This window comes from Brachyistius frenatus, unplaced genomic scaffold (assembly GCF_029030835.1).
Source record: "Brachyistius frenatus isolate BFR_SWC_R1_liver_20210118 unplaced genomic scaffold, ASM2903083v1 Contig_2, whole genome shotgun sequence".
Taxonomy (NCBI): domain Eukaryota; kingdom Metazoa; phylum Chordata; class Actinopteri; family Embiotocidae; genus Brachyistius; species Brachyistius frenatus.
Window position 1 is genome coordinate 7,558,348 of NW_027210601.1, and position 16,403 is coordinate 7,574,750.

A 16,403-nucleotide genomic window follows, 5' to 3' on the forward strand; every position below is an offset into this window, starting at 1 on the left:
AGACCTGCCAGGAACAAGTGTGCCGAGAGGTCCTAATGGTTGATCATAAAACTCGTTGGATTCCTGGTTTTTATGAGAGACGCTGGAAAAGCAGTAGAACTTTAAAGAAATGCCTTCTTTTCACAGCTTTCGTCAAGTAGAGGTGGGGTTCAGTGGAACAAAGACTATTTTTCCTCTTTTTCCTTGTTTACGCGAGCTTAAGAACAGCATGACACGTTTAATAGCAACTGAGAACCAGACAGAAACCAGTTTGCGAACTAGCTTCTCATTGGTCTTTTTTTTTTTTCCCCCAACACAAAACTTTAGGATTCGGGTAGTTCTCATAAAAAAATTAAAAAAAAAAAACATTTACAAAATAGCGCTAGATCACATTATCTAAACGGTGTCGTTGCAAGTTAGTAATAGCTGGTTGCTTTAGGTCGAAGCAGCCTGGATCTAGAAGTTATGCAGAGCTCCAACCTGTTCGGCGATATCGCCAACTGCATTTACCACCACATTCCTCCGGTGTCGGAGGGTGCAGACAAGCAGGCAGCCACACTTCAGCACAGAGCAGAATGTCGAAGTCATCCAGAAGCGGTCTTCTCACCTCTGACCTCGTCCCCTGACCTCGCAAGTGTTGGAGCCACGTTAGGTGGTGTTTTCTGGCGTCCCAGGGTTTTAGGTCCAGTATCCCTAAATACAGCCAGTAGAACAAGAAAGGATTTAGGTTTACAAGGGGAGAAAACATAGCAACTTTGAAATCCCACTGTCAGTTTTAGATATTTCTTTATCCACCAAGCTGTGCCAGAGCTCTCATATTCCCCTTACTGATACTCTTTACCTCAGATGCTGTTGAAAATGTTTTTTCCATCTCTGTCAGCATTTAGCCTCACTATTAAATGGCTGGATTTTTTTTTTTTTTTTTTTTTTGTGGAATTCCCTGACCTTGAAGTTTACAACAAAGTGAAGTTTAGAGTAAATGCAAACAGCTGCTGTGCTCATGCAGCCTCTACACACAGTACGCCTTCCTCGATTTGTTTTTCACCTTAATTGATATCATTCCACACTGTGATCAGTAAATTATCCTTGATAGTAAATTGCAGTGTGGAAATAAGGAGTAACAGCTAATTGAAACATCAAGTTCTTCTAATAGGCTTTAGTTCTGAGGTGTTGTTGAGCCTGCAGATGCCTGGCAGTGACCCGACACTTTGATCAACGGGTTCACATTGGCTTACCCATCATGCTTCAGTGTAGCAGCAGGGATTAGGTTTGTCAGGAGTTGTTACAATAACCATTGTGTGATTGGCTGGAACATGCTCACTTTGTGTGTGAGCGTGTGTGTGTGCGTGTGTGTGTGTGTGTGTGTGTGTGTGTGTGTGTGTGTGTGTGTGTGTGTGTGTGTGTGTGTGTGTGTGTGTGTGTGTGTGTGTGTGTGTGTGTGTGTGTGTGTGTGTGTGTGTGTGTGTGTCCTACACTTCTTCAGAACAAGAACGCTGTGACACCTGATAGTTCATCCTTATTTCTTTGAAGTAATCATGGACCTTTATGAGATCGGTTTGGTTTAGGAAAGTCTTTTTTTTTTTTCATCTATAATTTAAAAGAGGATGGTAATTTTCTTGCATTAGCCTCGACTGCAGTTACATTTATCTGAAAGTCTTTAATAGTTCTTAAAGAAAAACTGTGTTCACCATTATACACAATTTCTATTATGGAGTGTGTTTTTTGTTTTTCTTCTTCCTCTTCTCTTCTGGTGCACTGCTGTAGCAGAGACTATAGTCCTTTACAATGGAAAAACCCTTTATAGTTTACTTAATGCACCGGTTGTGAATATAATACCTGAGGCCTGCAGACACACTTAGACAGACAGGGTTTTGCAGACACAGTCTGCTTCTCTGACTTGACATCTTAATTTGTTTGGCCTCTCCAAATACTGCAATCTCCTGATGCTCCAGCCACACTTGTTATGGAAGGCAGCTCACAATTATTTTCATCATTTCATCTATTGATTATTTTCTAAATTTACTGGTTAATAATGAATGCCAATTAGTTTTCTGTCAATCAGCTGTTCCATTATTTATTAATTGTTGGACTATCGTGTGCTTAAAGGTTCTATATATAGGATTTCTGTTTTTCAGAGCATAAAATGACGTCAGGGTTTAAAGAATGGGAGCAGGAAGTAGCAGTGTATCTGCATCACCTGCGGCTGTTTTGGTTGTTGTCTAAATGCCTTCTTTCTTACTGACTTGGCTCACCTTCTTCCATAAAACTATGTGACGGTACTTGATGTTTGGTAATTATCCAGAAAGGTAATTGGCGTTTTAGCGAGGTAAACAGCCATCCTTATAGAGTTAGCACACGTGTGATTACATCATTTGGATTACATTGGGTTTGCCCTAGAACACGACTTTTTAATCAATATCCGAAATGGTGATATGTTCCAACTCTTTTGGTCGGTTACTGACACCGATATACACATATATTCCTTCTAACCTAATAGCAGAGAACATCAAGTCTCTCTTGTTGTGGAATTAATATATTATTAAACCTTCTCTTATTGTGATGGCCCGCTGGAAGATGCAGACAAAAAAAGCTTTTCAACGTGTACACATTCACAGGGCATAATGAGAAAACTACATTAACTTGCACTGTAAAACTTGCCATATTTATTTTTACGTCACGATTTCTTTCAAACAAAACTGTAAGCTTCATTCTATTTAAACTAGGGATAGGCCATGATTTTTGTATTTTTAAAGAGTCATTAAAAACTGAAAAGTCAAATCATTTACCACCAGAAGGTGGCAGTAATGCCACTAAAAGCTGTTTGCCAACTGCCAACAAAAAGAAGAGGAGAAGAACACATTACTACCGTCTTGGGTAAAACAAGTGATGCTGTGAAATAACCAAAAAGTAGTCTGCCAGGTAAAGCCAGCATAACATAAGTATACTACAGCTGAGCACAGTCTTCTGAGAGCGAGGTACTGAGCAGACGGTCCATCTACAGGTCAACAATCAATGGCTAGCTTTGTCACAAGACATAGTAAGTTGGAATAATGGTCATCTCGTTGCCAGAATAGTAATTAGTATTAAAAAGTATTTTTGCTTAAAATGCTCATCCCTACCTTAAACATGTTTGAATGATGCTTTCCCTGAGACAATCATTACAAATAGCCTCTTAGAGACTTGATGACGTCATGCAGCGTGCGCACCCGCACAAAGGAGTTATGGCATTGAACATTTTCTTTCAATTACCCAGCATTTAAGGCATAATTAAAGTGCAATTTTATCACATCTGTAGAAATGTTCCTTTTGTGCTGATACTGATGATTTGCCTGTATGATCTCAAGTGGCTGGTGTTGCATTTAGAGGAAGGAGGAGAGAAATAACCCTGCTGTAAATAGAAGACGTCACTGGAGCAGACTTTAACCACAGACTTTTTAAAATGTAGTTTTCCTGGTGGATTGTGGTTGTGCACACAATAGTGTAATGAGCACTGTGCCCCAAACTCCTGCTCATCTTAACTAAACTTTCCTCTTCAGTTATTGCCCCTGGATAGATCAGACACACCCCATGTCTCTGAATTTGTAGGTTTCTTAAAACAAACGACACCAACAGATGTGTCTTACGGGGTTTTGCTGAACAGCTGTGAGATATTACACACAGAAAGCACAATTATAGTTGTACACATTGGATTTCTCACTGAAAGATCATCTGTCCTCCTACCACACACCCCAGTTATGTGGTGTGGCGTTGGTTTCAGACCGAGGTGAGGGTGTGGAAGCAGGGTGTTGCACCAAAAACCTTTAATGAGACTCTGCTGCAATCCCCTACAATATGGTTCCGATCAGGGAGACTTGCACTTGTGGCAGAAATTCCAGCCCTGTAGCAAATGCCTTGTCTGGATTCAATCAAATCAGCTTCTGCCACAACATGCTCAGAAAACTAAGAACACCATGCACTTTAAGCTTGATTATAATCAGACGGTTTTGCTATAAATGGAATATTTTTTTTATTTTTTATTATTATTTAAAAAAAGCTCATTTTGAAGCAGCCCCGTTGCATTTCTTTATCAGGCACCTCTGGCACAGCAGCTGGGCTCAAGTCTGAGCGCTTGACAACATTTCTTTATGCTGAGCCAAGACACGTCAATCTACCGTTTCACTACCACTCATTTATCATTCCTACTTTGTCATGTTTCTCGTTTTCCACTATTTAGTCTTTGCCAATTCCACGTGTGCTGCGGTCAACTGCCGACGTCCACACGCTGCCTCTTCTCACCTGACAGCGAGCACACAGACCCTCTATATCCATTGTCTTTTCTTTTGTAGTATATGCCTTTGCTTTGTCAACACTCTGCTCAGGGAGCAGGAGGTGGTGGGGGAAGACAACATATATCACTGATGAGTCAGCACTGCATAGGGAGCTGGAGGGACGGCTAGCCAGCTGGCTCTGCTCAGAGACTCCAAATTTATTTCGTTGTTTAAAGACGGGGCCAAAATTACCGTGCGCTCACCCATTGAGGCACAGACCACCAATATACACAGCAATTTGATAAAAAACAAAGTGTCCCAAACAGCAGGGCAAGCATGACTCATCATCATGCAAGTGCAGGAGCCGATGCTCCCGCCTGGGGACACCACTTCCTGTCACATCAGGGTTTACTGTGTCCAGATTTCCTGTCAGCCTGAGAAGGGAAGATTAGAGAGCTATCAAGTTATTTATTCACCATGGAGCGCAATTTTTTTTTCTCTCTAGCTCGCACTGTCCTTCAACTGAAACACAACTCAATGAATGCACTCATTTAGTTTTTAGCATGACACCCTAGAGCCGCGGTTCTCAACTAGTCTGACCTCAGGAGCTGCATTTTCCGTTCATCATGAAGTCTCGACCCAAAATTTTGACATTTTTAAGCCATTCAAATTTTTTTCATGTAAAAATAGGACAGCACTGTTAAAAACATTAAATAAACATAAAAAGTTGCATGAAAAGTGCAACTAAAGCTACAAAAATGAATAAATTAAAGGCATATTTATCTTGAATTATAGGCTTTTTAAACAAGTTTAAACTGGTGATGCCCATCAAGTGTCAAAAATCTAAATTAAACCGTATGAAATATAAAATAAAAAGGCTGACTTTTCTTGAACTAAACTTTTTTTTTTTTTTTTTTTTTTTTTTTACAAATGCTGATGTAACAATGCTAGTTTTGTTTAATACTGCACAGTTGTGCTGCATCATTGCAAATATATCCTTCATAATTAAAGCAACGCCCTCAAAAACAGCCCCAATCCAAAAGTTGGTAACGACTGCCTTTATCCTGTCATGTTTATTCTTCTAGTTTATCCAAGTTCATCTGTGGCAGTGGGTATGTCATTTTGAATACGAGTACTTTAATGAGTACTTCATTGTTTGATGCCACGAGTTCTACGTTTGTATGAAGGATAGTACATGTATGTGCCTGTGTATCTGGGGGCAGGTATGCAAACTGAGAATCTCTGCAGCTGCTGCCTGGTAGCAGAAGGGTGGGTCACCTCTGTCGGCACAGGCATGCTCTGCAAACTCAGCAGTTTTATACACACACTCAGTTTGTCAGTAGTAGCAGTGTGTAAATCTAGTTGACATGTTCAAGTGTAATTTTTCTTAAATTTGAATTCGTCTTTCTAAAAATGTTCACTCTTGACTACTTACAGACTCAATCAGCTCTCAGGCAACAAAACCGTTGTTTCACATCTGGAATGAAAACTATATGAATAATTATCTTGTCCTTCACAGGAAAAATTGCTTCAACCACATCTGTGCATAGTCTGAACAAAGGTTACTGAGTTTGTAAGGCAGGTGGTTTGATTTAAAGATGTGGTGAATACTGCAGAGATCATGTACAGGTTTCATACTTATAGTATAGAAATCTTCCTCTTTCATCCATGTTGTGCCTTTCGGTGCTTTTACACAGAGGACGAAACACATGAAAGAAAGAAAGTTTTAAACCTGTGTTGCCTGCACATTAATAAGGAGGAAACCTCTTATTTATTACTTCTCTCTCTCTCTTTTTTTTTTTTTCTTTGCAGAAGAGGTCGACTATGCTAACTTTGGCACCAACACAATAACTCGTAAAAAGAAGGCAGTGGTCGCGCTGCGCAACAACGATGTCAACCGCAAGCGTCCTCACATCCGCATCGGCATGCCGCAGGACTTCCGGCCCGTCTCCTCCATCATCGATGTGGACATCCTACCTGAATCTCACCGCCGTGTCCGACTGTATCGATACGGCTCAGACAAACCCCTGGGCTTTTACATCCGAGATGGAACCAGCGTGCGGGTGACACCTCACGGCCTGGAGAAGGTCCCGGGTATCTTCATATCTCGCCTGGTGCCCGGAGGGTTGGCAGAGAGCACCGGGCTGTTGGCGGTAAATGACGAGGTGCTGGAGGTGAATGGCATTGAAGTGACGGGAAAGTCTTTAGATCAGGTGACAGATATGATGATCGCCAACAGTCACAACCTCATCGTGACAGTGAAGCCGGTGAACCAGCGCAACAACGTGGTCCGGAGCAGCAGGATCTCTGGCAGCTCAGGCCAGTCGTCTGACAGCAGCGGGTCAACTGGATACCCAAGTTTGTCGGTGGCCTCGGCAGGGGTGACGTCTTCTGGAGCGCACGGTTACCAAGACGACCTGGAGAGTGACGAGGAGGCAGATATTGTCATCGAGAGCAGCCTCAAGCGGCCATCTCAGAGGTCGAATGCTTCTCTGGCATCCAGCGTGTCTCGCACGCACCAGCAGACTCCGACAGCGGCTTCAGGCCCGGTGGCACCGCCGAGCCCCCCCACACGTCCATCATCGGTAGTTTCCACTGCCTCCTTCCACTCCCAGCCGAGTCTCAATGGAGGGTCCCACCACCACCACCACCAACACCACCACCACCACCAACACAGCAGCCTTAGCTACCAGCTCCACAGAGACCTGAACCTTCAGCACCCCCCACACCAACAGTCTCAACACAGTCATCACCACGTACAGCCTCTGCATCACAGCAGCAACCCAGCCCTCCGCCACAGCAACGGCAGTCTGCACAAAATTCTCAGCTCAATGAAAACGGACCCACGGCACAGTCTTGCACTTCCCAGGGGAGGGGTGGAGGAGGATGGCACCGTCATTACTCTATAATACTTAAAAAGACGTACACAGACACGCAAACATCCCAGCTGCTCAGAGACTAAACTGGAACACCAGATGAATATGAGCGCGAGTGTTTTTTGCCAGATACTAATTGTGTAACTTCTGTTTGTTTTTTATGAGATAATTGATAATAGAAAGTTGCCAACAAGGAAAATGTATTGTATATATTTCTTGTATTTTTAAAAGTCCTCTTTGTCTTACATAAAAAGATTTGTATGTTTGTAATATGCATCAGAACAAATAACTGTTTTTAGGCAAGTCCACTGTATCCTAGAGTTCTGAATGTACCTACAGCCTGATATCGTTTCTTAGTGACCATTTTTTTATTAAGATCCTTTCATTCTTATTACCGGGACCAACTTGGGGTTGCTTGTGGATGTTTTTTAAGAGTAAATCTATATTTCTTATATTCTGATAAATGCTGTGTAGAATGTTTTTTTTTAATAGGTCTTTTATGCATTGATGATTGTGATCAAATCCTTGTATCTGTTTCAATAAATTATTCTGTCTCACAATTATGCAAACTGGAAATGTGATGTTTTGGTTCAGCAGTTATTGCATTGGATTGTGTAATTTTAAAAGCTGTCAATTAAATGTATGTCTGTTCTACCTGTTCAGTTCATATCCACAACTATTAAACATGCAAGATATCAATAACAGATATAAACAACTTGGACTACTTGGTGAGATGGAAATGAGTGGATGGTAATGTTTCAGTGACAAATTCAAGTCTGATATTTGTTGTAGTTCAATCACATTTTAAAGCTCTAATTTAATCACGTAGTCACTGTTGTTGGTCAATAAATTCGCTGTAAAGTACTTTGCTTCACCAAAATGTCGTAGCTACTAAACAGACAATAGATGCATGTTGGGCTCAGCTTCATAACCCGGTTTAAGGGGTGGTTTTTGGATAGGCACCTGAAAACTACAAGTGTGAAGCTCTACTCTGGAGTCATGGCTGATAGTCTGAAGACTGAAGTCTGAAGCAGTATCAATAAACCAGAAACTCCTAAAGATAAAACATGGCATAAGGGGTATGACTTTGCTCTCATTGGTAATGTCTGGAAGTTGTTATTATACTGAAGCCAAATTAAGATATTTTCCCCTCGGTAACACAACACTAAGGACCACTCAAAGATCATAAGTAATTAAGCTATCGGACTACTTCACTGTCACTTCAACCTCATTCCAGTAATGTAAATCTACACGCTAATGCGACAAGCCGATGCCTGTTGGAGGCAGGGTTGAATGGAAGGGTAAGACATTAAGGTCAAGTTTCACTAAATCATTTTCTGTAGACATCACAAAGGGAAGATAAAGGTTGAATTCCTTCAGTCAAGCACAACTAGTCTTTATCTTTATCTGGCTTTGACTACAGCCAATGCTGCGTGTCAGTCCTCCAACAGCAGAAAACTTCTTTCACCTCTCTGCTAATGAATGTTTGTCTGCGGCATTTACTCAGGATGCCACACTGCTCAAACAGCTAATAGATCCTTGACACCCAACTAGACTATGCAGCCAATAAACAGATTGTTGGTTTAGTGGGAGACCTAAAATCCTGACTCACACAATCAATCTTTGCTATCAGTGTCATTTTATCAGCAGAGAAAGGACACATGCAGTAGGTTCTTGCAGAAAGAAATACTAAGAAGCTAATAACACTTGAAGCACTAATGTGTGAAAGTACAACATGCTTCACATGCGACACAGATGTTCAGATGATAATTTAGGATGCAAGTGTAAATTGATTAGAAGATGACAGTCTTGTTAAAGATCAATGAAAAATAAAATGAAGAAATTCACATTTTGTTGGGCTAAATATACAAGGGGTTGCCACTTTAATACCACCTTTATGTTTCTTTTATGGCATCTTTTCCAAATATATATCATTATATACTATGTCAATTGTATCAAGGGGAATTTACTGCTACATCTCCTCTCCAAATAAACTAATTTGACAGAAACTCCTTATATATTATACAACAATAATAACTACATAGTTTGACTGTTGGGAGGTATAATAAACCTTTTTAACCACATGGAGTTTATGCCTCTGCATTGGAGCACTGAAATCCATTGTCATTCAGTAATTCTGGCTGCCATCTGCTGGCCGAGATTGCAATGACATGTCCTGAAATGTGAAAATATTGACTTGCATTGCAAGAGGAAGCCAACCGTTTTAATCATGATATTAATAAATTATTATCATTATCAGACATACCATCATTTTTTTTATATGCAGATTACGTGCATATTAATTGGATCTCTTTTTAACCCTTTCATTAACAACTGTTACAGTAGTAGCTTTAAAAAAAAAAAACAACAACATAATATTGTTGATTTAAATCAGTGTTTGCGACCATCTTTCTGTGTTTTACATGCTTATTGTTTCGCAAAATGTATTTCGTTTTTTACTCTCTATTCATTTGTACGTGTTTATACGCGACGATTTACAGTCAGTGGGGCCAAGAAGAGAGAAACCGTGAAGTTTAAAAGGCTAGTTGTGCGGTTGCGACAGGTTTTGACCCTTCAGAGCTACCGTCCGCTGTGCAACCCACGTGATCCCAGTCAGTTGACAAGGCAAAACACGGCAGTAGCTCAGAGAAAGAGGCGAGATGGACCATCATCGGATCGACAGGGTGGGCCTGCTGTCTCCCCTGGAGGAGTCCAGCGCTGAGATAAGCCGAGACAGCGGCATCGTGTCTCAAAGCGCGAGCAGCTTGTCCATGGTGAGCGAAATCCTCAGCAGCGGCACCTTGTCGCAGAGCCCCAGCTTCGGAGCAGCAGCTGTTCCTCAAAGCCCGAGTCTCGACGAAGCAGGGGAGCCCGGGTCAACCGAGCAGCGCGACCCAGAGCGGGACGATGAGGTCCTGAGACACACCGCCCTCAACTACTCCTCCTACATCAGGGCGACAGCCGGAGAAGAGGTTTGTGCTGTTCTCCCCCGAGACTCGTGTAAAACAGGAACTGCACGGAACCAACCAGCTCTGTTGACGTTAGCTTTTTTTGTTGTTGTTGATGAGGTGTCTGTACTATTTACGGGAGTGAAATCTCGCACTCACCCAGTCACAGATTTCCTGGAGATTATTTCAGGTGGTCCGCTTGGAGTTTGACCTCCAAATGAAGTGGATAAACTGCTTATTTGTTCTCAACCAGTCGGTAACTTCTCTTTGTATTTTCACCGTTACGTTACTTTAACCGAGTGCAGGTAAATTGGTTGCTAAGCAACATTGAGGCAGTGAAATGGTTGTTGTTGTTGTTGTTTTCCGTCACTGGGTTTCACCATTAAAACACCTGCAGTTTGCTGCTGACACTTTAACTCTGAAGTCCTAAGTGAAGTCCAGCAAGTCAATTACAAATCCCAAAGTTTGTCAACTTTTAAAAAAATTTAAAAAAAAAAAGCCATTATTGTACCCTTTACCCTTTTTATGTACACTTTACAATCACGTTTAAACTTTTTTTTTTTTTTTTTTTTTTTTAACCATTGTAGAAAATTAAAAAAAAAATGTGTTCCACAAATGTTACATGTAAACGTAATCATGAGGAGCACTACTCAGACTGGGGAAACACCTCCATCATGTCTTGTGTGGCTGTGTTTTTGGAAGTTGAGCCATACTGAAGTCCACCATCCATATTGTATTTAGAATAGACTTTGTAATATTTCAGAGTAAAATAACAAGGTGTGTCCAAGCGTGTTATTCCTGTGGAGCATTTACAAGTAGAGCACCAATGATTAGATGATTAAATGATGAGTTGATAGGCAGAAAATTAATCACCCAACTGTTTTGATAACCTACTAATTATTTGTTAGTGAAGGAAATGTTCAAATTCTCTTGATTCCAGCATCTTAAATGTGTTTATTTTCTGGTTCCCTTAGTCCTCTATGATAATGAAGTGAATATCTTTTGGCTGTGGACTGTTGTTCCGTAAAACAACAAGATATTTTAAGCTTCACACTGGTCGACATTTTCTACCATTTTCTGACATTTGTAAAGACGCTTGTCAATTAATCGAGAAAATTATCAACAGGTTACTATTATAAGTCACGCGCTGTGTTTTTAATGCCTCTCTTTGCTTTGTGAAGGCTGATTCAGTCTCAAGTTAAGTTGCAAATAACTGTTGTTGAAGTACAAACTAAGTCTGTACAGTATTGCTTTTCAAAGTCAAAAGTCATCCGATGGTTCGACTGAGTCCACACCTGTTTTCTGGCTCACAATGTACAAGTAACAAGTAAAACTCATTCTAACATATAAAAATAAAAAATAAACTGTGTCTGAGCCCCCAGATTCAGACAACTCCAAAAGTTGTTATTTATCTTCATCTTCAACAGTTTTCTATATTTGTAGCCATGGACAGGAAGTTTTACTTAGGATGTCTGACTAACCAGCTTCACTGTCATTCCTGAGTTGACATTAAGTGGATGTGCGTCATACCAGACAATTTATAAAGGAGCTGAGTGAGCCAGCCGGCCCCGTAGGAAGACAAAGGCCCCTGTGTTTGGACCCTGGGATTATCCCTCACACACTTTGTTTGAAGCACAGAAACTGTCACATAAGTTTGAGATTATTTTAGTTTATTTGACATGTTATCAGTAGCTTTATTTTCCATGGAGTTTGTATGCGTGTGACATTTTACAGTCATTTTGGTATGTATTCATTTCTTCTCCAGATCTTGTGCTTGGAGAAAAGCTTGGAAGAAATGCTGACAAGAGTAGACGAGTTTGTTGGTATGCTCGATATGGTAAGCTAAGTCAAGTTATGAAGCTATAAAGGCTTATCTATATCCTATATCTAATCATTTGAATTATATGCATACATTGTCTCGTTCTTGCGTTCTTTTGTGTTTCGTCTCCAGATCCGTAATGATACCTCCCAGATAGTGAATGAAAACCTACCTCAAATCCAGCAGAAGTCTGATGAAATGAGACAAATATACGGAAGAATTGATAAGTTAGAGGTAAGTGAACCATGAAGTGCTTTATAAAAAATATGGAGTCATTGTTTTTATAATGCACATTTGATCTAGTGAAAGGCGTCATGTGGTTTAGGCCAACTGCAAGCAACATTAGCAAAAATTCTGAATTGAATGTAACATAAGATGTGGCGTGACATAAACAGGATTTGTGTGCAGTGTTTTTATTCATAATTAACTAATAAAGAATAAACATTTCCTGTTTTCGTAAATCTATGTTTTGGTGAGGTATGAGGTCTATTTCCTCATGTAAAGGGCCATCATGGTACATTTGTCAGGATGTTCTTCTGTATATTTTTTCTTTCCTTTTTTGTAACAACAACTTGTTCACTCTTTTCTCTGCCTGCCTGCAGGCCTTTGTAAAGATGGTGGGAGCCAATGTCAATGCAATGGAGGAGCAGGTCGCGCAGGCAGAGGGAGAACTTGGAACAATACCGGGAGCTTTCAAGAAGATCCTCCGCACAATGAGTGTCCCCGGCTTTTTAAACGTAAGGGCCCACTTGTGCACTTTTTTTCGTTGTCATTTTTGCTTTATTCGTACCAATGGATGAAAAAAAAAACAAAGAGTTTTGTATTTGTGCTGCAGGATTGAACAGAGACCCTTTTTCGACAAATCATTTGAAATCCTGCAAATCAGTTGTAATTCCACTCATGCAGTGTCATTGGAAAACTAAGTTCATTTCGTGTCCCTTCGCTTACAGAAACCAGGCAGCCCTAGAAGACCAGCATCACAACAGCATCAAGAGGTCCCCAGCGTGTTCCGGGCAGATGATTTTTTCACATCACAGCCAGAGCAGTGACACACCAGAACATTTGAAACAATACTTGGTTCTAACCTCAGAGGCCTGTTGGGTGAAATGGTACAAACAACTTTTACTGCCATCCATTGCGAGAGGATCTGTTGGTATGGTGGCCTCAACAAAGCAATAGTAGCCTTTCTGAACAAGTCACTGGAACTCACGAGGGTGAAGACGTTCTGCATTTTTTTGGGTGTCCTTCTCCTGGCACTAACAAGCACTGAACTATAGCAAAATGATTTTAAAAGTGCCTAGATGGGTCTTTATTTCACAAATTGTGAAGAAAACAATATCAGATGTTAGATTTGACACAAGTCTGGAGGACAGATTCATCCCACTTGCCAATAGGACACTGTAAAGAAGGTACAACAGGAGTTGCTATAAAGATCCTTAGATACAATACATGAAGAATTACCCATCTTTTTTTTATAAATTATAATCCTGTAGTTTGTGTTTTGTAAAGACTTGCACGCTGTTATGAACTGATCTGCATTTCTGTATGTCTCATCACTCTCCCCAAGCAATAGTGACCTTATCCAGTTAAGCATTTAATGTCTTCCATCTCAAAATATTCACTTTAGTTCCAGCCTTAAGTTTCTGGCTATGGTGGTATCACTGACATGGGAATACATATTTGACCCTTGAAAAGAGATAAGCACACTATTCAGTAGATGAGTTTAGTTTCACAAACTTAACGATGTAATGAACAAAAATTTGGTGCCAGGGATGAAGCTGTACCTTAGAGGTGAGGTGATGTGGGCCTTACCCTTCCAACAAAGTTTAGTCAATAATGATCACAGCTATGATTGATTATTTGCCAAAATAGTTGTTAAAGATGTTTCATTTACATGTCAGTTTTGGTATTCAAAAAAATAATCATTAAAAATTATTTGACACAAGTTCTTTGTCGCATGTCATGTGGTAAACAAAATACAAATGTATTGCTATTGTTGTTATTATTTAATTTGGTTCACTTTTTTTTTTTACTTTACTTCTTCAGGTATGTCTTTTTCAGGTCTGTCTTTAGTCAGGCACTCATGAACGCTGAAACATCCATTTCTACTAGAGCCAGTTTGAGGCTTCAGTGTTTTCATTTTAAAATTCCCTTTAGTTTCTCCACACGTTTCCCTGTTGAATTGCGGTGGAGGGATTGTAACAAAAGAGGGATTTTATGTTAAAAAAAAAAAAAGGCTATGTGTCTGGTCATTCACTAACCAACAATTGCAGAAAGTTGCCCCTCATATGTCTGCTGAATAACGATCTGCAAATGTTTGCAGGGCAGTGTTATTTTTATTATTTGTGACAAGTCAAAATGTTTTCTATGAAACATGTCTTTTTTTTCTCCAACTCTAAATGAAGATTTTCTGCTGTCTGGTGCCAAGTCCTGCAGTTTGATGGAGTTACTATTTTCTGTGCGGATGCAGACAAATAGCGAGACAGCTCTGTGTATTACATTAGTGCAGAATGACTGATATGAAAACATTTGTCTTCGTAGGTCCTATTACTATTTCTTTTCTTTCTATGCAGTCTATGTGTTTTTTACCTACAGTCTATCTTCAACTGCGCCTGTCAAGTCGGACACCTTGGGTGCGTTTGTCACAATATTAAAACCTGGCAGAAATGAGGCGGCCGCAGTTTCTCTCCTCCGATTGGTCTATTTTACCCACTGTCTGATTGGTCCATTCTATCCTGCTTTGTAATTGGTCCATTCTATCCTGCTTTCCGATTGATCTATACTATCCTGCTTTTTGATTGGGCTCATCTTTCCTGTTTTCCCATTGGTCCATCCTATCCTGCTTTGTAATTGGTCTATTCAATCCTGCTTTCTGATTGATCTATACTATCCTGCTTTCTGATTCTACACCCTTTCTACTTCAGGTAGTGTGCCTAAATTGACAACAATGGCTGATCTTGCAGTGTTTGCCTTTCATTTTTACTGAAGCTTATTTCTATTATTAATATACAGCTCCAAATAACAACATAAGCCATGTCGGGGCTCTGAACACAGCGAGGTCCTTACAACAGAAACTTACAACAACATAGATCATCTTACCTGCCTGTCTGTTTGTACCATGAAATATTTCATCAGCAATAAGCAACATGCCAACACATCAAAATCTGTCCAGCTCTGTCTCAGCAGCAGCTTGTTCACATAACTCTGTGAAAAACCTGTTCTGTCGTTTGTTATTCTAAGAGTATCAGTGAAAACCTCAATATTTCAGACTGATGAGCTGACACTGTTTATTCATCCATATATGTTGCCCTCTAAAATGTACAGACCAGACAGTTTACATCAGTGTAAATTAAATCTAAGTATGTTTAATAGAAACAACCTCTTTTTACAGCTTTTTTTTTTCTGGATGTGTCTGTGTCCAGATGTAAAACCTGATCTTCAGAAGGAGCAGATCAATAAATTAGGAAAGATAATTACAGGAGAAGACTGCTCTGAAGGTCTACATGACGTCATACGTGTCGGTGAAAGTTAAAAATCAGGACAGAGTGTCTTCACAGAGGAGGTTCTGACCCGGTGCACCCGGAAAAGAGCAGCTGCAGCGCCTGATTCACAAAACTGCATCCGCTTCGCTCCCGCGAGGTTTTAATATCATGTGACGTCGTGACGTTTTGCAGCGCCGGCTAAAGTCAGACAACATTTCTAACCATCATGCATTGTTGTAAGTCCAGCATGCATCACTTCGAGGCATGAAGTCGAATGCTTTTTTTTCCGCTTTGTAATTTATTGCCCCGAGTTCAGTTTTTCAGGTAGTGCTGGACGCATGAAGGCGTTTGGAGGTGACTGGCAGTGGTGAAAAGAAACTTTAACCGAGCGTCCTGGGTTCACTTAACGGGGCACTTATAACAAAGTAATAATCGGATACTCGAGGTTCGGCCCACGAGTCCTCGCTTTATTATTCCTAATGCACAAGAATAGAGGCGGAAGTTCCTCACAAACCACTTTTCCTCGGCCTCTACGGCAACCCCGAGGGGACATTTCATCTCCACTGCAAACTACATAGTAAACATAAGACAGTCTGTTACATAACTAAAAACATTTTAATCAAATACTGTACTTAAGTCCAAATTCAGATATATGTATTTGTGTACATTTGTATGACAGCTTTAGTTACTGGTTACTTTTCAGAAAGCAAGTTTCATACCCTTTCTGTCCAGTGAAAATCATGTATCTCCAAAGTTGAAGATGTTGGATTTGAATGACTGATCAATTGAAGGATCAAATGTTTCTTTACCGGTTGAGAAAGTTCCTTTACTTCTAAAGCGAAATAAGCCATTTAAAAACCCTCTTAGATCAAAAGGTATAAGTACAAAGTTAAAAAAAAAAAAAATAGGACTGTTTTTCTGCGCATGTTGAACCTTTACAGATTAATGTTTCTCAAAGGGCAGCACTGTTAGCAGCATGTGAGGATTTTATAGAATATAACACATTCCTGGAGATTAAACTACCCGATAATATATAAAGAAAAATGTCAATT

The 16,403-nt window shown here is 40.2% G+C and overlaps 3 protein-coding genes across 3 annotated transcripts in view; all 3 read left to right on the forward strand.

Annotated features, from left to right (window-relative positions):
* Nucleotides 1-8,083, forward strand: part of pard6gb (par-6 family cell polarity regulator gamma b) — a 33,610-nt gene extending 25,527 nt beyond the window's left edge. Inside the window, exon 3 of the mRNA XM_069697410.1 lies at nt 6,039-8,083. Coding sequence (XP_069553511.1) covers nt 6,039-7,135 — 1,097 coding nt within the window. The 3' untranslated portion in view covers nt 7,136-8,083. The remainder of the gene's footprint in view (nt 1-6,038) is intronic.
* LOC138620366 (nuclear transport factor 2-like) overlaps nt 1-16,403 on the forward strand; it is a 396,989-nt gene that overhangs the window by 377,785 nt on the left and 2,801 nt on the right. The gene's annotated exons all lie outside the window — the stretch shown is intronic.
* Nucleotides 9,730-14,554, forward strand: bloc1s4 (biogenesis of lysosomal organelles complex-1, subunit 4, cappuccino). Its single transcript, XM_069696836.1, has 5 exons — nt 9,730-10,074; nt 11,816-11,887; nt 12,002-12,103; nt 12,472-12,606; nt 12,820-14,554. Exons 1-5 carry the CDS (start codon nt 9,763-9,765, stop codon nt 12,916-12,918), a joined length of 720 nt encoding a protein of 239 aa, XP_069552937.1. The 5' UTR covers nt 9,730-9,762; the 3' UTR covers nt 12,919-14,554.

What these genes read in the sequence shown, in the direction of transcription:
- bloc1s4 (XM_069696836.1), top strand. Translation starts at nt 9,763, where the DNA reads ATGGACCATCATCGGATCGACAGGGTGGGCCTGCTGTCTCCCCTGGAG. An exon ending in GGGCGACAGCCGGAGAAGAG is followed by an intron (nt 10,075 to 11,815) that starts GTTTGTGCTGTT and finishes TTTCTTCTCCAG; the next exon opens with ATCTTGTGCTTGGAGAAAAG. An exon ending in GAAGAATTGATAAGTTAGAG is followed by an intron (nt 12,104 to 12,471) that starts GTAAGTGAACCA and finishes GCCTGCCTGCAG; the next exon opens with GCCTTTGTAAAGATGGTGGG.